Source organism: Anabrus simplex, chromosome 8, assembly GCF_040414725.1.
Source record: "Anabrus simplex isolate iqAnaSimp1 chromosome 8, ASM4041472v1, whole genome shotgun sequence".
NCBI classification, from domain to species: Eukaryota; Metazoa; Arthropoda; class Insecta; order Orthoptera; family Tettigoniidae; genus Anabrus; species Anabrus simplex.
Window position 1 is genome coordinate 65,780,077 of NC_090272.1, and position 24,391 is coordinate 65,804,467.

General features: G+C 41.2%; 1 protein-coding gene across 3 annotated transcripts in view; it reads left to right on the top strand.

Moving 5' to 3' along the window:
* LOC136879130 (oligoribonuclease, mitochondrial) overlaps positions 1–24,391 on the top strand; it is a 76,754-nt gene that overhangs the window by 47,452 nt on the left and 4,911 nt on the right. For all 3 annotated transcript variants that reach the window (XM_067152881.2, XM_067152882.2, XM_067152883.2), the window contains one exon: positions 2,760–2,886. In XM_067152881.2, the coding sequence (XP_067008982.2) occupies positions 2,760–2,886 (127 nt within the window). The remainder of the gene's footprint in view (positions 1–2,759; positions 2,887–24,391) is intronic.

The following is a 24,391-nucleotide window of genomic DNA, read 5'->3' on the forward strand; positions in this document are numbered from 1 at the left end:
AAATGATACTGGAGAGAGTTTCTGGAATTAATTATGACAGGGAAAACCAGAGTACCCAGAGAAAAACCTATCCCGCCTCTGCTTTGTCCAGCACAAATGTCACATGGAGCGACCGGGATTTGAACCACGGAACCCAGTGGTGAGAGATAGGTGCGCTGCCGCCTGAGCCATGGAGGAGGCTCACTGCCAACCCATTCTGAAGGGATGTATTCAGTGTTGTGTTTTTTGTGGTGGTTGGTAGTGTGGTGTTTTGTAGGTATGTAGAAGAGCAGGTGTATCAGAACAAACACAAATACACAAATACCCAGTTTCTGAACTAGAGGAATGAAACAGACACAATTAAAATCCTTGACCAAGCCAGGAATCAGCCCAGGGTCCTGTGAGTCAAAGGCTAGTATACTGACCAAGGGGCCAGACAAAACTTTCTTCAGTTTATCCCAGATGTTTCTGGGGTTGTTGGAGCTAGCTGGCTCATTTTTTTGTTGTGGCCTGGGTTGTAAGGCCAGATGCCCTTCCTAGTGATTCTTCTGGTGAAAATTCAACTCTGAATCAACCAGGAATTCAACCTCTGCCATCCAGGTGGAAAGCCAGCAGCTAAGCCACTATGCTAATAAGGCACTCTTCTCATTCATATTTGATTGAACCTCATAATACCGAGCGAGTTGGCTGTACGGTTAGGGCCACACAGCTGTGAGCTTGCATCTGGGAAATAGTGGGTTTGACCTCCACTGTCGGCAGCCCTGAAGATGGTTTTCTATGGTTTCCCATTTTCACACCAGGCAAATGCTGGGGCTGTACCTTCATTAAGGCAACGGCCGTTTCCTTCCCACTCATAGCCCTTTCCTGTCCCATCATCGCCATAAAACCTATCTGTGTCGGTGTGACGTATAACAAATTGTAAAAACTTCATAATCACCTTGGAGATCTTGTAAACAGATACGTACTGGCCTCCCAACGTACTCCACCACTTACAGGGACAGTTAGTTCCAAATCACTTTACTGAACTGCCGGCTATCTTCTTTTCCTTTCTCCCAAGAAAACCTACTCCAAAAAACTCTTCATCACTAATGTTGAGAATTTAGCAACAATAACATGAAATATTCAAATTTTTCATCAAAAAGATAAACATTATTACTCAGATACACAAACACATTATTCGCATCCTTTTTTACTTCTTCTTCGTCTTCCATCACTCTTATCTCTGAAGCTCCCAGGTCGGACAGTGGATCATTGACCTTCATCTACAATTCACACCTCCCTGGAGACGCAAGAGATGCACGTTGCTTCTGGGATACTTTTCTTTGTCTTGATCCATTTTATGCTGCATATGGGCTTTTATTATGGTAATATCACTGCGCCTAAACAAAGGCATTTCATACCTAACTGCCTGATTTCAATGAGGCTGCCCCTAACCTGAAAAGCAGACACCTGACATGGAGAACAGATGCTGTCTTTTGCATTTCAGTGGTATTTCCTCCATTGGGGAACTGGCACCCAACTAAAGGAGCTGCTCCGTTCTAAGTCGTTGGCCCCTGTAGAAATTTGGGTTATTACTCGGCGTTGACTCGCTCGCTGTACAGTGTACTCCTTTAATAATATTCAACCAAAACTGATTTTGTTAAACTTTGAGAAGCTATTCTTTTTCTTGTGTATTTTTTGTTCCAGATTATTCCTCTTTGTAAAAAATATACTAATGTTTAGAAAATTTCCTTTCAACGTCACAAGGGGACAAAACGTAATATTAGGCAATAAGCTCACAATAAGAAACTTGAAGGAATTTTCTAATTTCCCTTAGCTTTTCAAGTCCGTTATTCTTCGTTTGCCACAAGGAATTATAAATTACATGTTATCATTCTCATATTTTGGTCCGTATTGAATTGTACAATAAAGTCAAAGAAATATTAATGTTTATTTATTATCTTAAGTCAAATTGCATAAACATATAAAATATGAAAGCATATGGCTGCATTAAAAATATGTGTTTGCATATATTTTTCAACACTGCATCACTCTCAAAATTGCATTTTTATGGTCAAATGTGCTGTTAAATATATATTATGTGTATAATTGAATTTCTGTATTTATATAATTTCCTTTATATATTATTTCATGCTTCTGACTTGTATTGATTTATGCATTCACAGTTCAGGATAATTGGCATGATGTTCTTTGGAATTTATGCTATGTGAAACGGCATTATCTAATTCTGGTGTTTGAAAAATGTCAGTTTGTCTCCTTTCACCCATAAGACTAATATGTCTAAGTAAAATCATTTTATTTTTCTCTATCCTTTCCTTTTCCCAGCTAGTTTGGGTCAGTACTAGGAGACTACTTATAGAACCGCATGCCGTTCCTAATGCCAATACTTTGTAGACAGATGTATTCACTATTGTATGCTTTTGTGGTGATTGGTACTGTGATGTGTTTTGTGTAAATGAAGAGGATGACAAACACAAACACCCAGTCTGCAAGCTGTGCTAAAATCCTAAGTCCAGCTGGGAATCGAACCCAAGGCCTCTGAACCTAATGCTACTCTACTCGTCAAGGAACCAGCCTATAATAATAATCTTTTTATTTGTATCATTTACTTAGAACCTGTTTCCATCATCATATATAGACCTATTCTGATAACATAATAATCAAATGTAATGCAGTTAGTATGTTAGTATGTGTGCCTGTGTTTAGAGTAAATTGTTGGTAATTATATATACCATGCCTGAGTTGGTTGTAAGCCTGACAGATTTTTATTTTTGTTCCAGGAAAGTGCCCTCTTGCTGGGAATTCTGTCTATATGGACCGTTTATTTCTAAGACAGCACATGCCGTTAGTGGAGAACCATCTCCATTATCGCATTGTTGATGTTTCAACTATAAAGGAGCTATGCCGGTGAGTAATATGCAATCTTCAATGGCTGTTATTCGTTTCTGAGTTTTTAATTTTTCGTAGCAATCCTTCTCACACAGTGTTTATTTATCCATTTATTTCTGGCATCTAAACAAGCTATTCTGTGCATGAAATGTGCATTCACACAAATTGAACTGGTTAAATGTGTGGTTGGGTTATGTAGTGGTCTCAGGTATGTTGTTTAGCACCTGAGTGCCTGGGGTGTTTTTATTCAAACAGTGGCAGAGACTGTTCAGCATCAAGGTAAACAATCTTTGGCAGGTTAACGGGTTCATACTTGCCATCTTCATGTTTTGTTTGAACTAGTCTTTGTAATGTTCCTCAGCTTCTTACGAGTATGCCGAGTTCGCCGTATGTGGTTTGGGCAGGGAAGTTGGTATTGCTCATACAGTAGACTTACCCAATCCATCTAAGTCAGTGACCAATGATGTAGCTTCTATACTATTGATTTTTCGCTTCCGTAGTGTAATAGTTAGTAGCTATTAACTGCCATCCTCGGAGGGCTGGGCTCGATTCACAGTACTGCAGGAGATTTAAGAATCACAGGAGGGCTGGTATGTGGTTAAAATGGTACATGTAGCTCATCCTCATCGGGATTGTTCCTAAAAAGAACTGCACCACCTCAGGACAAGAACACGAGTTTATTTTTTACTATTGATACTATGCGTTTTCTTGAGAATTGAGAGTTTGGTGCTGTCTTCCTACTTAATATTCATGATAACTCTAGTTTCTGCTGGTGAAATCACTCAAGCTATTTTAAGTTGTGATGGTACAGGGTCTTCATTTGACAGTAGCATTAATATGCAAATAGTCCTTTTATTTTTTAATTTGCTTTACGTCACGCCAACATAGATAGGTCTTATAGTGACGATGGGATAGGAAAGAACTAGGGGTGGGAAAGAAGCAGCCATGGCCTTAATTAAGGTACATCTTTTCCGGGTGTGGAAATGGAAAACCATGGGAAATCATCTTCAGGGCTGCAGACAGTGGAGTTCGAACCCACTATCTTCCGAATGCAAGTTCACAACTGTGCGACGCTAACTGCATGGCCAGCTCACTCGGAGACAATAGTTTGATATGGCATAAGTTTGCTATGCACTGTTGGGTCTTTATTCATGAGGACCAGGTGCAGTAATTGTTCAAACGTCATATAGGCAGCATGGAGTGTTGTTTCCATGTCCTGTTCATGTGGAGCAATTAAACTCTCAAGATTTTTTTTTTAAACAGTAGGTCAACTGTTGCAGCTCTCCAGATGCAACGACAGATGATGTAGTGTTATATGCATACTGCATTCCAGTTATCCTGGTTACACTGGTTAGTCTTTGAGAGTAAAGTCTAGCCAAGTTAGTAAGATCTCCATCATTTCAAAACCCAACATCCATGTCCAGATTGTTTGTAGACATCGTACAGAGCAAAGAGTAGAGGGAAAAATTAAGAACCTGTTCACAGACATGTTGTGGAGTGCATGGACCAACTCACAGAATGTCCAGGGAAGCCAAAGTGTCTCAGCACCACCTACATAGCAGGTCTCGTGATAAAATACAGGGTCCTTTCCCAGGTCACCTAATACTATAAAGAGAGAAAGTGATTTTGTAATTTTCTTTATAACTGTGAGGTTTTTCAGTCTGTTGAAACTAATTCATTGTAATATAAATGTAAAAAATACCTGATAAAGAAAACAGTTATTAACGATTATTACTGTGAGATTGCAACAAATCTACTGAACCTACTTTTGATTTTTATACTGGGTGATCCACCAGCCCCTTGTGAACTAGTTTTATGCATCCCATTGCTTTTACTACAATTCTGAAATGCATCAGTCCTTCTCCTTAATTCTGGGTAATATAAGATGATGTGAGGTTACGGGCTATACAACAGCAGGAATCGCGAGCGCCACTATTGATTCATTATGGGTACCTCAAATGTACCCGTAAACCAAGCATAGATATGAAGAACACATACTTTACAACAGGAGGTGCACACACAGTCCAGGAACAGGTATTGTAGAGGCTGGGAACTGCGCGCTGCATGTCAAGCCTCACAGTAGCTCACATGGCAAGGGCGGGTTGGAAGATGTGATAGTGGACAATGCTCGAAGATTCAAATCCCTTGCAAGTATTCTTTTTTTACTGCCAATTGCCTGGGATGTGATAAGGTTGCATACTTAATAGCTTCCACAAACTGATTTGTTTATTTGACAACGTAAGGGCCATTTATGTATCGTGGCATAGGGCTTGGAGCTGGGTTGGACGAGGATGAGGAGGTTGATAGTCTGGATGTAGGATGCAGGCAACAAATTAGCTATATTGTGCATATTCCAAGCTTCGTAGACCACAGGTAGGGCAAAGTGTGCCCTATTTGGACAATAACAATATGTGATGGGAGTAGGTATGTGGCTGTACGAACTCCCCGCATCCGAGGCAAGACACAACACAACACAACACAACACAAGGCTTATTCACTGCCTCATGATGTATTCCAGTGACGAATATGTGGAAAAGTTACTCATCTATGGAGAAGCTATACAGAATACATAACAGGCACAATGCCTGTATCAAGGTAAGTTACAATTTTCATGATGATCTGTATTGACAAGCAGTTACAATATTAATATATCAATATAAAATACCTTTGCTTAACTTGACATTGTGCCTGTATCAAGAACGCTATCCAGGAGTGCCGGGAGTGTCCGAGGACATGTTCGGCTCGCCAGGTGCAGGTCTTTTGATTTGACTCCCCTAGGCGACCTGCACACCGTGATGAGGATGAAATGATGATGAAAACGACACATACACCCAGCCCTTGAGCCGGCGAAATTAACCAATGATGGTTAAAATTCCCGACCCTACCGGTAATCGAACCCAGGACCCCTCTGACAAAAGGCCAGCACGCTAACCATATAGCCATGGAGCTGGACAGGTAGATGATAACCGACAGGCATGGACTGGCATGACATTTCGGAGTGTATAAAGACATCTGCGGGCTACTGCGTCCCTGGGTAGGATATGGCCTGTGCGAGATCAACCCATGACATCTGCTCACAATGAAGACATTGTCTTGGATGCCATCCGGCATAATTCTCACACTAGCACACAGGCCATTGCACAGGGGACGAACAACAGCCAGGTGTCTGTTATGCGGATATTGCATTCCTAGCGGCTTCATTGTCATGATTTCGAAGCCTGGGTGGTTTTCTGTCAATGGACCCTACAGCATGTGAACACTGATCCTGCCATTTTAGTAACTATCTTATTTATGAACGAAGCGTGCTTCCAAAACAAACCGTTAATCGCCATATTCTGTACATGATAATATAGATGTTAATTTCCATAGGGAACCTGAAATATTTGTCCCGAATGAGTAAATTTATAATACCAATATAAGCGGTCCATTATTGGACATTACAAATTTTCCAGCTAACTCATTCCTGGTTGCCAGCGTTTCGCCCCAGTTTGCTAAGTTGGGCTCATGAGTTGGTAAATAGCACACCCACTAAGACGCCTTTCTAGTACATACCGTGGAGGCCAATTGCAATTGAGAGGTTTTCATTCCCCTCCTCGATTGGGGGAAGTGGCGGGCCACTCAGAAGGTGATGCCTTCTCTTTGGCCAGGAGATTTGTTGGGGTTTGGTGGGTTGTGGGAGTAGGTTGCAGGGGGGTGTGGATTGACTTTGTAGAGGAGGGAGGGGAGGAGATTTTTACCCCTCATTTATTTTTCTTTTGTTATTTACAGTTAATGGTACACAGAGTTAATTGGTATTGGAGAGGTACATTAGTAGGTTAACAAAACGGTATTACAATATGCACTGAGCGCCACGAAAAACGCAACACCCAATAAAAGATGTGTAATTATCTATTTAATCGAAATGAAGCACTTTCAACCATTGTTTTTAGACGGGGTATGCTATTGGCGTTTCTTTGCGAGTGAACAATGAAGTGTTGATTGTTTATTGCACTAGCCTCAATTGTTTTCTCCCGCACAACCTCGAAAACACATCGCTGGATGTGAGCCAATAATGTTTTCCCGCTCTTGTAGCGCTTATTGTTGTACCTTTAATTGTTCCACTTTCAATCACACGTGTTTGTAGGATCTTTCTGTGATTCTCTTAATCAGCTTTCTGAAAAACATGCCGTTAAGCCCTGAACAAGCTGCGAAAGCTGTTGCTTTGGTGGAAGATGGTCGCAGCGTGCATTATGTTGCAGAAGTGTTGAGTACTACACCTTGTACAATTTCCAGAACCGTACGAAGGTACAGGGAAACTGGAGGCTTTGCAAAGAGACCAGGATCAGGCCCGAGAAGAGCAACATTGGAGAAAGATGACCGCTTCAAGTTCTCCGCAACTGTCACACCACCGCTATTGAAGCACGAAATCGACTCCACCAAGTTCGAGGGGTCAATGTTAGTGAGAGAACCGTTCAAAGAAGACTGGAAGAAGCCATTCTTCAGTCCAGAAGACCTGCTACAGGACCGGAACTCACCAGAGAGCATCGCACAGCTCGACTGCGTTTCGCAAGGGAACATCTTGGCTGGACTGTACAATGGGATCAAGTGTTGTTCACCGACGAGTCGCGATTTGGCCTCCGATCACCTGACGGAAGAGAAAGGGGAAAGGTATTCCCCTTGCACATTCTCATCCAGGGCGCCTTTTCACGGTGGTTCTGTGATGGTGTGGGCAGGAATCAGTACAGCTACAAGGACGGATTTAGTCTTCGTGGAGCATGGGAGCCTTACCGCACATCGGTATGTGGAGGAAATCTTCCTGGAGCATGTTGTGCCTTTCACTCCGTTTATTGGTGATGGTTTTACACTAATGCACGACAATGCACGCCCACATGTTGTGAGAATTGTGCAACAGTTCTTGGATGAAACAGAGATTCATGCTATGGTTTGGCCTGCTCGAAGCCCCGATTTGAATCCCATTGAGCATGTTTGGGACCAGCTGGGGAGAAGAGTCCGTCAGCGCTATCCAGAGACCCTACAGGACCTATGGAATGCCCTCCTGGAAGAATGGGAGATGATTCCTCAACAGAACATTACCGCATTAATCAGGAGCATGCCTGAAAGTTTGAACGCCGTCATTGCTGCAAGATGTGGCAATACACGCTTTTGAAGATGTGAACAGAGGTCCCCGAGATAGTCTGAGGTCTGTAAAGTGAAAATGTGAAGTGTGTAACATTAAAACAGAATGCATTACCTTTATGAACTTACTAAAAATTTCCTTGAAATGTGCATCTCTCGCTTAATTTGTTCAATTTGTTTATAATCGTCTTTTCTTTTCATTGTTAGACACTTAGATGGGACTGTACCACATATTCTATCATAAGATAGTGGATTAGTGTCATAAAAGTGTCATACATTTAGAATAAATTTCAGTTTTTGAAAGAAATTGAAGTGTTGCGTTTTTCGTGCCGCTCTGTGTATTACAGTACTATTTTATTTTATTTTTTTTGCTACGGGCTTTACGTCGCACCGACACAGGTAGATCTTATGGCGACGATGGGATAGGAAAGGCCTAGGAGTTGGAAGGAAGCGGCCGTGGCCTTAATTAAGGTACAGCCCCAGCATTTGCCTGGTGTGAAAATGGGAAACCACGGAAAACCATCTTCAGGGCTGCCGATAGTGGGATTCGAACCTACTATCTCCCGGATGCAAGCTCACAGCCGCGCGCCTCTACACGCACGGCCAACTCGCCCGGTGTATTACAGTACAGTGTGCTATTTCCATATTTACATAACAATTACAATTAATAGTACACTGTGTAAATTAGTGTTGGGGAGATACATTATAGCGGGTTAACAAAACACTATTACAATATTTACAATACGATATAAACAGAGAGCTCATACCATTTTGGGTCACAATTAATATCTGTAAAAATCTGTTCATTACATATTACAATATATGCAGCTGTTAGTTATTTCTATTACAGATTGATACAAAAATAATAATTAATTGTTTATAGGGTACAGGAATAAAATTATCACATAGAAATGAAATAGAATACAGTATGGTCATATGGGTTCATTATATTACATGTTAAAATATATACGGATGTTGGTTGATTAATACAAAATTAGTGCTTAATTGTTTAAAGGGTAGAAAAATAAAATGATTACATAGAAATTAAATACAATACAATACAATGTGGTCGTAAGGTTTCATTATATTACATATTACAGTATATACAGATGTTAGTTGTTTCTACTACAGATTAATGCAAAAATTAATACTTAATTGTTTATAGGTTAGAAAAATAAAATTATAACAGAGACATAGGGTTTTTTAGTTACAATGTGGTACATCAAGTAAAATAAATAGATAAATTACAAATATTTGGCTGTGATGTGGATTCTGCACACAGGGCAGGAGGACATCGGATTGAAGGAGTGGTGAGGACGCGTGTGCGTGCTCCCAAGTGTGTCATGTATTGTATTATTACTATGGGGGGATGGGGGCTATTGTGGTTGGTGAGGTGGGGTTGGAGAGTGGGAGGTGGTGTATTGTGATCACAGTCCTCAGGTGGCATCAGCTCAGAGTGGGGGCAGGGAGCAGTATAAGTGGAAAGGTGTTTGAATGAAATGTGGGGAGGGGGGGGGCCATTGAGGAGGTGGTTTAGGGAGGGATGGTCACGGGCGAGGGCTCATCGGTAGGTGCGCTGGAATTGGGTGAGGACGTACAAGTCAAGTTTGGGGAATGGGAATATGTCGTGGAGGTCCGAGGTGGGATATCGGAATGGGAGCCGGAGGGCGTGGCATGCAGTGTGTTGTTCTATGGAAAGGAGGGGGCGATAGAGGTTAGGGTTGGATTTAGCTATGGCTGCCCAGGTGGTGAGTCCGTAGGTTATGGGAGGTCGGACAAATGTCTTGTATGTGTGGAGGAGGAGGGAGAGCCAGCCAGGCGGCACACCAGTCGGGCACGGGAGGCCGTCTCGGACTTGAGGTGTTGGAAGTGAGGGCGAAAGTTTAGGTGCTGGTCAAAGAGGATGCCGAGGTATTTTAAGGTGGGTTGGATGCGGGTGTCCTGGACTTTGAAGTTAAGGTGGTCCGGATTGCGAATGGTGTTGGATTTGCTATGGTTGCAGCGGAAGAGGATGGCTTGAGTTTTATCTGGGTTATTTTTAGGTGCCACCGGTCGCACCGGGAGATGAAGGTGTTGAGGTAAGGTTGGATGGTTCGGTTGATGGTTTGTACTGAGTATAGGGGGGCCAGGATTGCTGTATCATCTGCAAACTATAGGAGGTAGGCAGGGGACAGGGGGTTGCGGGATATCAGCTACGAAGAGGGGAGAGGGGTGATCCTTGGGGGACTCCTAGAGTGAGAGGAAAGGGTGGGGAGAGTTGGTTGTTTATGGATATCTGTGTAGTGCAGTTGGTTAGGTATGAGGATATCAGGTGGATTTAGGAGATGGAGAAGGCAAAGAACGTTTGTTTAAAGAGGAGCGCAGGGTGCCAGACAGAGTCAAAAGCCAATTGGAAATCAAAGGTGATTAGTAGCTTGGGACGAGTTTGGTTAAAGTTATTGGATGTGGTTTGGATGAGATGGAGGAGTTGGTCTTCAGTGGAAAGTTTGGGCTGGAAACAGAATTGTGAGGGGGATAGGAGATGGTTGGATTGCAGGTGGGAGTGGAGGCAGCAGACTAGGATTTTATCCAAGATTTTGGCTAGGACTGCGATCAAGGTAATGGGGCGGTAGGAATCAAGTTCAGAGGGAGGTTTCACAGATTTAGGGAACAGGAGCATTGTGGTATGCTTCCAGGGAGTGGGATAGAATCCTGTGCGAAGGATGAAGGTGTAGAGGTCGGCCAGTAGGGTGAGGAGGGATAGCGAGGCATGTCGGATGTGGAGGTTGTGGGTTTTGTCGGGTCTGGGGGCTGTGTTACGGGATTTGGACCGGACTGATTGGATTTCGGTAGGTGTGATGGGGGTGTCAAGGGCGTTGTGGGAGAGGGTGTGGTTGTTTGAGGGGGTGAGTGGGTGGGGAGGAGGCTAAGGAAAGATATAGTGGGGTATCGGTGTTGTCGAAGTTGGAGTTGAGGTGGGTATTAAAGCGGTGGGAGAAATGCTGAGCGACGATTTCCAGCTTCTCCTGGGTGTTGGCTGGAGCTACTCCAAAATGGGTTATGGGGTGTTGGGGGTGGATTTAGTTCCGAGGAGGCTATTGAGCTTTTGCCAGAATTTGGTGAGATGGGCATAGAGGGAGTTCAGGTTAGTGCGGGTTTGGGCCCAGGTGCGGCAGGAGTGGGCTGTGAGGTAGTTTTTGATGGTTCTAAGGATTTTCCAGTGTAGGTGAAGGAAGTAGCGGTCACAGGTGGTGGTGAATTCTCGAAGGTAGGATTGGGAGAGTTTCTGTAGGTGGAGAAAGCCGGGCGGGTGGGGGGGCAGTCGGAGCTGTGAAGGCGAACGTAGGGTGGTGGGGATGCTGGATTCTGAGACGGAGTTTATGGCAGAGAGGATTGAACTTGTTGAGGGTATCGATGGAAGTTTGGTTGGTGAGAGGGCCTTGGAGGCTACTGCATAGGCTACTTGGAGCCACCGGCAGTGCCAATGCACTATGAGAGACTTCGTCTCATTACCAAAAATTGATGCCTGCCTGGCCATCAGATGATATAGATGTTGATTCCCATAGGGAACCTGAAATATTTGTCCCAAATGAGTAAATTTATAATACAGTCGAACCTGTCCTAACGGACACCATTATTCAGCGGACACCTCCCTATACGGACAATTTTCCTCGGAACCGATTTTAATTTACATACGACAAGTGTTAAATTGGGCTCATTTAAGCAGACACCTTGAACTACGGACAGCGGACAGCGCCATTTGTCCCGTCCACTTGACTTAAGCGGACACTTTACACATTTCAGGACAATTTATTACGCCGGACTACATGTCATTCTTTCTTTTAAAACCATTCTTCAGTCGTAAGGAAATGTCTTTTGAATGTTTGTACTATTTCGAGTGCAAGGGGAGAGAGTGTACATCGGAATGCAGTTCTACCTAGTGGTGTATAGGCCTATTCCGAGAATTCTAATTGCCCAGAAATGCTGTCAGACACTGTTGACTCACAAGTTACCTGGGGATTTTCGTCCCTTCTTGCATCATTCTATTCATAACTCGGATTGTCGCTGATAAGGTCGAGCTCAGGTAGTCAACTTGAGAAGGAAAAGACAATACAGGTGCTAATTAGTGAGACAGAAATACTGTAGCAGTTCAGTTGTCTGTTAAACATGAGTAACAAGGGACGATTGTGTTTAGATCTCGAGGCAAGAAGAAATGTAATTATAGAAAGTGACAAGGGACTTTCAGTGAGAAAGCTTGCTGAAAAATTCAACTGCGGGAAAACTCAAATAAACACTATTGTGAAAAACAGAACTGAAATTTTAAAGGAGTGGGAGGAAACTAGGAATCGAGGAGTGAAAAGAAAGCGGGAGTCAGTTTTTCAGAAGTGAACGTTGCGGTATATGAGTGGTTCAAGTGTACTCGAGTGAAGAAACTGTGTGTGAGTGGACCAATGTTACAAGGAAAAGCTCGAGAAATCGCAAATAATCTGAAAGTTGAGAATTTTGAGGCTAGCAATGCTTGGTTAGATTGTTTTAGAAAACGTCATAACGTTAGTTTCAAAACAGTCTGTGGAGAAGTTGGTGATGTGTCTGCAACTGAAGTAGCGGATTGGAAAGATAGGTTACCAGACTTTTTGAATAGTTACAAACTGAAAGACATTTTGAATGTTGATGAAACTGGTCTGTTCTTTAGGGCGATCCTGAAGAAGTCACTGACTTTGCCGAATGAAAGTTGCAAGGGTGGGAAAATGTCAAAAGAAAGAATGACCATGTTTTGTTGTAGCGCACTCACTGAAAAAGAAAATCCTCTAATAAATAGTAAATCCTTGAGACCCAGGTGCTTTAAAAACATGGACTTAAATTGTCTTGGTGTCGAATGGCATGCGAATAAAAAGGCATGGATGACATCAGCAATATTCGAGAATTGGCTCCTAGCTTTGGATTCCAAGATGAAGGCCAGAAACCGTAACGTGATCTTATTGCTAGATAATGCTACATGCCATCCAGAAATACGGCTTTCAAATGTAGAACTCTTGTTCCTTCCACCCAATACCATTTCTCATCTTCAGCCATTGGATCAAGGAATCATTCAAGCATTCAGATTAGACTATCGTAAGAGGGTTTTACGGTCGTTAGTGGCACACAAGGATGAAGCAGACTCAGCTTTTGATTTGATGAAGAAGATCAATGTTGGTGATGCAGTTTCGTGGACAAAGGCAGCCTGGAATGCAGTCAGCGAAACCACAATCAGGAAATGCTTTGCAAAATGCGGCATTGTTAATTCTACATTTGAAGAACAAGCAGAGGTAGAGGTTCAAAATGAATATGATGAACTTTAGACTTTAGCAACAACAGCTGGATTGACGTATGATATTGAAGCCGAAGAAGAGAATATTCCTTGCTGTGACGATTTCGAGGGTGACTGGCAGTCCCGACTCCAGGACGCACTTTACGGTAAGCTTTCTGTGTTATCAAGTTATACAGTAATTGTGTGTTGCACGTATCGTAAGGTCCATGTTTGTTTGCACCTCAACTCCTCATTCATTTTCTTCTTGTGATAGACAGCTTTTAATTCTTTTAAGCTAAATTTTCAGTTTCATTTAATTCACTGCACTTCACAAATATTTCTAGCTGTCCATAGCAGCCTTCATTAGTCGTACAAAAGGACCATTTTGAATAAAACTTTTTATCGTTTTACAGAGCCCGAATCAGGAATGAAAAGTGACGATGACGGTGAGGCGGTAGAAGAACAAGAAGTTCTGACAATGAAGCAGGGACTAAATACGCTTAAACAGATAAAGAATTTGTGTATCATGCTGGACCGCGAGTACGGCGAGAACACTATGGAACCATTTAACAGACTTTATTCCGTTTTCGAGAATATCGCAGTTAAGAAAACGTGTTAAATTTACACAGACGAAGCTTCACGATTACTTCACAAAGCTGTAATGTTTGTAAATGATGTAAAATCACTTATAATAACTCTCTATGAAATACTAACACAGAAATGACTTAGAATAATAAAAATAAAGATATGTATGCTTATATTTAAGGTGGATGTTCTTTGCCGTTAAAATGTTTGATTATTTTTACAAACTTATTTTAGCGGACACCTCTCGTAACTGACATTTTTTCCTCGGAACCGACGGTGTCCGCAGAAGGGAGGTTTGACTGTACCAGTATAAAGGGTCCATTACGGGACATTATAAATTTTCCAGCTAACTCATTCCTGGTTGCCAGCATTTCGCCCCAGTGTGCTAAGTTGGGCTACCTTATAATCCTTGAGGACCAAACTTTCAGATCTCCGACTGCACCCCTGCCAAGTGAACTGTTGCGAGGCATGACATGCAGAGACCAGTTCCCAGCCTATACAATATCTGTTCCCGGTCTGTTTGTACACCTCCTGTTGTAAGGTACATGTTCTTTGTATATGTGCTAGTTTTACAGGTTCATTCAGGGTTTTTCTAGTCCGTAACCACACATATTACCCCTATTCAGGGAAAGGGATTGATGTACTTCAGAATTGTTGCATAAAACTTGATCGCAAGAGGCAGGTGAAACCACCCGGTATACCGAGATAAAAACAAATTATGCATGCTTTTGAAGTTTACATACAAAATTATAATTTCTATAAAAATAATAACAAGCAAGAATTAGTAGTAGTAGTAATAATAATAATAAGAAGGAGCAGAAGAAGTCTATTATTGACAGGCCAATTGTTCACTGTCAATTGTTAGCAGTGCCACTGACTTCCGTTTATATCCATCATTAATGTTTAAGTTGTCCTTTTCCTGTCACTGAAATGCTTTCTTTAACATGTAAATGTATAATTTTCTGGAAAACCAATAGGGGGTAAAAGGAAAACTGATATGAACTTTACCAAGTGAGAGTGAGTTGGCCGTGCAGTTAGGGGCGCGCAGCTGTGAGCTTGCATTCGGGAGATAGTGGGTTCGAACCCCACTGTCAGCAGCCTGAAAAATGGTTTTCCGTGGTTTCCCATTTTCACACCAGGCAAATGCTGGGGCTGTATCTTAATTAAGGCCACGGTCGCTCCCTTCCCACTCCTAGCCCTTTCCTGTCCCATCATTGTCATAAGACCTATTTGTGTTGGTGCAAAGTAAAGCCAACTGTAAGAGAATTCATTGCCCTACAGAAAAGTTCATATAAGTATGCATGTTGGACTTTATTTTCTGATTTTTAAAAGAAATCCATGGTTAGTTTTAAGCAAATAAGCTATTCACAGGTTCAGCACCCACCTACATATAAATATAAATATATATATTTTTTTTTGCTAGTTGTTTTACGTCGCACCGACACGGATAGGTCTTACGGCGACAATGGGACAGGGAAGGGCTAGGAGTGGGAAGGAAGCGGTCGTGGCCTTAATTAAGGTACAGCCCCAGCATTTGCCGGGTGTGAAAATGGGAAACCACGGAAAAACATTTTCAGGGCTGCCGACAGTGGAGTTCGAACCTACTATCTCCCGAATACTGGACACTGGCCGCACTTAAGCGACTGCAGCTATCAAGCTCGGTAATAAAAATAATATAAATATTGAAATGAAAATGGGCCTGTACATTAATAAAAGTACCAAAATGAGTCTAAAATGAGTCTGCCAAATTTGAGCTCAGTTGGTCTGGTAGTTTTTAGGTAAGAGAAAAACAGACAAACAGACCAACATTCAGATTTAGATATATACTAGCTGATGTACCCGTGCTTTGCTACGGGATTCTCAGAAAGACTGACTTGGTGGCTTTCCTAACTTAATTCAACATAGATCATTACAGAAATGTCAATAGGAATGTAGCGATTGAAATCAATGTTATCATATAAAATACTCGATCAAATGAAAAACCGCACTTTCTCACTTTTAACGAACATTACTACGGTGCCGATGTAACAGTCCAAATTTCCAGAGCTGGAATAACCAGGTCGCAAACTGCCGTGAACACTCCTCTGTCATTATTCCATTAAATATGCACACTACTCATTCCAATCAGTGCCTCAGAGTAAGGATTGAATAGCTCGGATGCTATGATGAACCAGTGTGTTGCGTACCAGTAATATCAGAAAATGTATGAACCAGAGTAATGGCATGCTAAAGAAGAAAGTTATCTAACTCCCCAGCTACTTCCCGCCTATATACAGGCAGGCTGTTACACTCGGTACGACCAGGCGAGTTGTCCGTGTGGTTAGGGGCGCGCAGCTGTGAGCTTGCATCCGGGAGATAGTGGATTCGAACCCCACTGCTGGCATCCCTGAAGATGGTATTCCGTGGTTTCCCATTTTCACACCAGTCACACCAGGCTGTACCTTAATTAAAGCCAAGGCCGCTTCCTTCACACCCCTATTCCTTTCCTATCCCATCGTCGCCATAAGACTTACCTGTGTCGGTGCGACGTAAAGCAAATTTTTAAAAACCCTCGGTACGCTGCAGTAATCCTATCTATCGGGATGAGTGGGAACAGAAGACAAAAAGCACATCACAACATACAATGGTCAATGTAATGTTACTGTTGAGAAAGTTTATGAGCTTTCTATATTGCAGGCCTTCACATTAGTTTTCTTTCGACTCTGTGATATTAGGGTGTCTTACAAAATTATTTATGTCGTAGACTGTAGTTCCTTATTCTCAGATTTTACATACCAATTTTCACTAAATTCTGTTTACCCATTTTCTCGTGACTCGGCGGTGATATGGACTTAGTAACAAAAGTCCAAATTCATGAATATCTCTTGTGATTATACGCGATACGGTAACAATGTATAAGACATAAGTGATCAGAAATTTAATAACTTCTTACATAACTATTACTAACTTACGACAAAACTAAAGTTATGTTAGTTTTGTAGTATTTATCGATACGACCACTAATAACATAAACAACTTATTTGAGAATTACATTTCAGCCCTTCCCCTAAACTACCATTTCACTCAGCGTGAATAAAATAATTACGCCTTCCAGCGTTCAGTCTGCAAGCCTCTGAGAATTTGCTAAACGTCGCCACAATCCTTGATTTGCAACTAGTGTTGTGGCCTCATTTATTTCTATACCTCTTATCTTTAAATCGTTAGAAACCGAGTCGAACCATCGTCCTCTTGGTCTCCCTCTACTTCTCTTACCCTCCATAACAGAGTCCATTATTCTCCTAGGTAACATATCCTCCTCCATTCGCCTCACATGACCCCACCACCGAAGCCGGTTTATGCGTACAGCTTCATCCATTGAGTTCATTCCTAAATTAGCCTTTATCTCCTCATTCCGAGTACCCTCCTGCTATTGTTCCCACCTGTTTGTACCAGCAATCATTCTTGCTACTTTCATGTCTGTTACTTCTAACTTATGAATAAGATATCCTGAGTCCACCCAGCTTTCGCTCCCGTAAAGCAAAGTTGGTCTGAAAACAGACCGATGTAAAGATAGTTTCGTCTGGGAGCTGACTTCCTTCTCACAGAATACTGCTGATCGCAACTGCGAGCTCACTGCATTAGCTTTACTACACCTTGATTCTATCTCACTTACTATATTACCATCCTGGGAGAACACACAACCTAAATACCTGAAATTATCGACCTGTTCTAGCTTTGTATCACCAATCTGGCATTCAATTCTGTTGAATTTCTTACCTACTGACATCAGTTTAGTCTTCGAGAGGCTTATTTTCATACCATACTCATTGCACCTATTTTCAAGTTCCAAGATATTAGACTGCAGGCTTTTGGCACAGTCTGCCATTAAGACCAAGTCGTCAGCATAGGCCAAACTGCTTACTACATTTCCACCTAACTGAATCCCTCCCTGCCATTTTATACCTTTCAGCAGATGATCCATGTAAACTACGAACAGCAAAGGTGAAAGATTACAGCCTGTCTAACTCCTGTAAGTACCCTGAACCAAGAACTCATTCTACCATCAATTCTCACTGAAGCCCAATTGTCAACATAAATGCCTTTGATTGATTTTAGTAATCTACCTTTAATTCCATAGTCCCCCAGTATGGCGAACATCTTTTCCCTCGGGACCCTGTCATATGCTTTCTCTAGATTTACGAAACATAAACACAACTGCCTATTCCTCTCGTAGCATTTTTCAATTACCTGGCGCATACTGAAAATCTGATCCTGACAGCCTCTCTGTGGTCTTAAACCACACTGGTTTTCATCCAACTTCCTCTCAACGACTGATCGCACCCTCCCTTCCAAGATGCCAGTGAATACTTTGCCCGGTATACTAATCAATGAGATACCTCGATAGTTGTTGCAATCCTTCCTGTTCCCTTGCTTATATAGATAGGTGCAATTACTGCTTGTGTCCAATCTGAAGGTACCTTACCAACACTCCACTCTAATTTTACTACTCTATGAAGCCATTTCATCACTGCCTTCCCACTATACTTCACCATTTCAGGTCTAATTTCATCTATTCCTGCTGCCTTATGACAATGGAGTTTATTTACTATCCTTTCCACTTCCTCAAGCATAATTTCACCAACATCATTTTCCTCCTCCCCATGAGCTTGGCTGTTTGCAACACCACCATGATGATTTCCTTTTACATTGAGAAGATGTTCAAAATATTCCCTCCACCTCTCCAGTGATTCCCTGGGATCTATTATGAGTTCACCTGAATTACTCAAAACACTGGTCATTTCCTTTTTCCCTCCCTTCCTAAGATTCTTTATTACTGTCCAGAAATGTTTCCCTGCTGCTTGACCTAGCCTTTCCAGGTTATTACCAAAATCTTCCCATGACTTCTTTTTGGATTCAACAACTATTTGTTTCGCTCTGTTTCTTTCATCTATGTACAAATCCCTGTCTGCCTCGGCCCTTGTTTGGAGCCATTTCTGATAAGCCTTCTTTTTACGTTTACAGGCTGCTCTCACTTCATCATTCCACCAAGATGTTCGCCTTTTCCCATCTTTACACACAGTTGTTCCTAGGCATTCCCTTGCTGTTTCTACTACAGCATCCCTGTATGCCACGCATATTCTCTCTATATCCTGAACCTGCTTACTGTCTACTGTTCGAAACTTCTCACTAATCATATCCATGTACTTCTGTCTAATTTTCTCGTCCTGGAGATTTTCTACCCTTATTCGTTTGCAGACAGATTTCACTTTCTCTACCCTAGGCCTAGAGATACTTAGTTTACTACAGATGAGATAGTGGTCTGTATCATCGAAAAATCCACTAAAAACTCGTACATTCCTAACAGATTTCCTGAATTCAAAGTCCGTTAAGATATAGTCTATTATGGATCTGGTACTCTGAGCCTCCCATGTGTAGCGGTGAATAGCCTTATGCTTGAAGAATGTATTCGTAACAGCTAAACCCATACTAGCACAGAAGTCCAGCAAACGCTTCTCATTCCCATTAGTTTCCATATCTTCCCCACATTTACCAATCACCCTTTCGTATCCCTCAGTTCTATTCCCAACTCTCGCATTGAAATCGCCCATTAGCACTATTCTATCCTTGCTGTTTACCCTGACCACGATGTCACTCAATGCTTCATAAAACTTGTCAACTTCATCCTCATCTGCACCCTCACATGGTGAATACACGGACACAATTCTTGTCCTAATTCCTCCCACTGACAAATCTACCCACATCATTCGCTCACTTACGTGCCTAACAGAAACTATGTTGCGTGCAATGGTATTCCTGATAAAGAGCCCTACCCCAGACTCTGCCCTTCCCTTTCTAACACCCGTCAAGTACACTTTATATTCTCCTATCTCTTCCTCATTATCTCCCCTTACCCGAATATCACTTACTCCTAGCACATCCAGATGCATCCTCTTTGCTGACTCAGCCAGTTCTACCTTCTTTCTTCCATAAGCCCCATTAATATTGATAGCTCCCCATCGAATTCCATTTTGTTCGCCAAGTTGTTTCCAAGGAGTCCCTCGCCTGTCAAACGGGAGTGGGACTCCATTACCCCCATAGGTCCGAGGCTTGCTTAAAGTGTTCTGAGCTCGGTAAATTCATAAAGCAGGATGCTGCCCTACTTGCACATAGTCCAAGTGAGGAACAGAGAGAAATTATGGAAAAGTAACAACTGCATTTCCTTGTTACTGTGGACATGACCAATACAGAAATACCATTCTTTTCAAATTCTGAACAATGTACAGACAAAACTCTTATTTTATATATAGATTACATTTCAGGCCTTCCCCCAAACTACCATTTCACTCAATGTGAATAAAATTATTGATGGCCTAGATTATAATGACTTATTCCCCGACTTTGCATATCAATTTTTGTGAAGATACGACCACTAATAAAATAAATATTTGAGAATTAAACTTTGTGCCTTCCCCTAAACTACCATATTTCTCAGCGTGAATACAATTATGTATAGCCTATATTGTAGCGACTTATTTTCCGCCTTTGTCTACCAATTTCCATTAAGATACGACCACTAATAACATAAATATTTGAAAATTAAATTTTCTGCATTCCCCTAAACTGCCATTTCACTCAGCGTGAATACAATTATTTATGGCCTAGATTATATCGACTTATTACCCCGACTTTGCATACCTATTTTCATTAAGACACGGCCATTAATAAAATAAATATTTGAGAATTGAATTTAAGGCCTTCCCCTAAACTACCATTTCACTCAGCGTGAATAAAATGATTTATAGCCTAGATTGTAGCGGTTCTTCACCCGACTTTACATGCTGATTTTCATTAAATTCTCCTCAACCGTTTTCTCGTGATGCGTGTACATACTTACATACATACATACATACATACATACATACATACATACATACATACAGACAGACAGACAGAAATTACGGAAGAGTAAAAAATGAATTTCCTTGTTACTGTGGACATGACCGATACAGAAATACCATTTTTTTTTCAAATTCTGAGCAATATACAGACAAATCTCTTATTTTATATATATATATTGATATTGATATACAGTATTCAGAAGATAAGAATTCAATACAATTTTTTAATATCTAATTGTTTGCTCAAGAGATCTTCTGGCCTTAAGGACCATTTTGCAGTAAAATGTAAACTGCATATTTTTTATAACATATGAAGGGTGCAGGGAAAGAAAGAGCTAAGTCACATTTTTAAAATTTTGAGTAAATGGCATTTAAACATTTTAACTCTGCTTACCAACTATATTTTCTAAAGTGAATATCAGTTATTGTTATTTCCTACTAGCTATATCATTTTTAAACAATTTTAACTTACATCTGGTGTAAAAACAACATTCTATGTTCGGAAAAATGAACTTTGCTCTCCTAACTACACAACAGAAGGGGAAAGAACGGGGCTATTCATACAGAGGGTATGTGGTAAAAATGGTGCTCCATCAATTATTTGACAATTTTTCAGTTTTATTTAAAGTAATTTACATACTGTATCATAATTATAATTATTATGGAAATGATGGTGAATGTGAACGGACAATCACATCGGCAAATAAACCAACACATTATTTCTATTTTAATTATTATTTTAAGGAGGAACTTAAAAAACTTTGCTTATTTTACCAACAATTTGTACAGTAGACATTTGTACATTAGTAGAAATTAAGAGTATTGATTCATAGTGAACCGTAGATGTCACTGTTTAACTTCACTCCACTCCTACTCTCTCGGGAGTGCTTGAAAGAATGCTTGGGCCTTTGGTCCACAGAATTTTGCCAGGTGTTGCAAGTCGTCGTACTTTGCCTTAGATATTGGGATGGAACCTGAAACAAAAAGTAATTCGACCATAACTCACTTTGCTCCTCATGTGTAACATTATTTTCCATTGGTGGATACGGGGTTACATAGTAATGTAAATTTAACTTACCAGTAGAGTAGCTACGTCCTGGCAAGAAGAATTGTCCTTTGGGAAGCTGCTTCTGGGTTCTGGAAATCATTTCCTGATCAGTCCACTCCCCCGTGTATGTGCAGCGGAACTTTATTCCTCTGTCATTGTTGTCCAGAACAATCTCGCGAATAGGTCGAGTGGGGAATTTCTTCTCGTAGAACTGAGAGAGGTGCACTGTCCACTTCGCAAAAATGAAATCACTTATGGCAGACGACGTGGCAAACGGTTCTTCCAATGAATGAAGGAGCCGAACTTGAAAAGGTGAGGGGTTTTCTCTGGCTGTGCTGAAGACGTATCCTTAGTCTTCAGGGGTTTCAATACGTGCCTTTTGGTTAACTAGGACCATGTTGCGGTCACACTCCATGTAACTGTGACCTCGAATAGGGAATGTTACTTTGATTGAATCAAATCTCTTCTCAAAATGAACAAGATAGTGAAGAAATCGAAAGACAGTGTGATTCTTATTTTGTCCTGAGCAAGAGTCACAGAATATTTGAATGTCTCTAATTTTCATGGGCAGATGATTATAAGAATAATCATGCAATAACGAACAAACGTCATCACTGCCTTTCTTTCCTTCAACTTCTGTATAGAGATAAAACTGACTTTCAGCACAGGATAGTCTATGAATATTGAATACATAAAGAGACAGCTGTCTCTTGTAATAAGCATCATTAGTTGGTATGTTAGGGATAGGCATATTTCTACCGTAATCAATACAACTTGCTTCTGTTACGCTTGAACGTTTACAACGTATCCGCGCTTTCCGTTTTCTGGCATAGAACGTGTCAGCCCTTGTAAGATGGACTCTATTTCCAACTGAAAGTCTTCTTATTTCATCAGAAATTTGGGCAGCTCTAGGAAAGTCCCCACAGTTTGCTTTTTCTTTCTCTAAAGCGGCGACCTTTGCTTTGTATTCATAGCAGATAGAACAAGTGTCCGTTCGTGGGTATCCAAAACTGATATTAAATTCATTGTTGAATACTGAACGGTAAATTTCATACGAAAGCTGGATCGTAGGATACTTAGTTTTAAACATACCATACATTCTCTTAATATTGAGATCTTCAGCTAAGTATGCTTTTTTGGCGTCTCGTATACCATAGTGACTGTTTCTTGAGGGAAATGATTTTATATGTTCACGAACAGCATCTAAACTTTCTTCCGGAATCTTCCACGGCCGATTGGAATGCTTTCCTCTCATGTTTTTTGGACTTATACCGGTGATTTTAAGACCTCTTACCAGCCGCTCGACCCTCTTTTTAACAATGCCATGAATTGCAAGGAAAGCTTTACGGCATACATCGTAATCATTCGTTACCCCTGCACATCCCCTCACTCTGTACTTGTACGTGGCTTGTTTGGCAGTACTTGCTTGACCCTCCAAGTTTCTAGGCCGTCGACGAGCGACTGGTAAAACAGAAATGAGACCGCATAGGTATGAATCTTGGATGTCCCTGCTTAGCATGAGATTAAAATTCCTTAAAATGGTTTTCCTGTTTTCCTCACCAACCACATCAAAACATTTCATCTTACAATTGCAGTTCTGCCCCATTACATGACTACTTAGGTTAAGTTTGGTCCTGACCTCTGACATTCTTCCATGACGTCTCCTTTTCTTAGTTACCCTGTGCTGATCATCCTTATTAATTGAAGAATCTGATAGTTCACTTAAGTCACACATATTGAAGCATTAATGAACACTTTCTTGCTGAATAATTCACAGAGCACTCCTAGAACAAACTCTTACACATTAACTAACCTCCAAATGGTACAATGGAGGGAAATAATAATTAATATGACAGGGCTGGTAACTTAAAGGTTCAAAACTACTGTTTAAGAGCCCGTTTATTCCCTGACTTACTGGACATGACCCCTTCTTTCCCAGTGCACTGTTTCTTGTTTTTGCTGTATTTGTGGACCTAGCTCCTTCTTTCCAAATCCACCTGAGGTATTGTTTAGGACCGGGAATAAACATCTCATTCACATTAAAAAATAAAAAAAATAAAAAAAATGGACTTAGCCCTTTCTTTCCCTGCACCCTTCATATTTTTTTCAGTTTATACTTCCAGCTGCTTTTCAATATAGTTTCCATTATTATTTAAACATTTGTTGCAGTGTGTGATTTTATTTTGTATAATCTTTTAGAAATCTGCTGCCTCCAGGGAAAGCCATTCTTAACCCGGGAGTGGTAGCGCGGGATCTTTTGTGACCTGGCGCAAATTTATTTTGTTACATTGCGCTTATTTTTAAACTTAGAGATCTCCTCACATTCCTTGCCTTTTGTGTGAGGTCAGTGTTAATGTAGCAAAAGGTGTTGATTCTTAGAAAGAGGGATTATTGTCAAGCGGTGTAATAAAGTGACTCATTAGACCCCGCACCACCAGTCCCGTTCATTGGAAGTACAACAAGAACAGTGTTGAGCGTACCCAGTGAGTTACTTATGTAATCATGTTTAGAATGCATTCATTCAGTCCTTTAATGCTGAAATGAGTTATGAAGTGTATGAGGCAAGGGTGTTACCTCTTTTACAGATTGTGGAAGAGGAAGAAGTTTTAGTCAGAGTGAGGATGTATTATA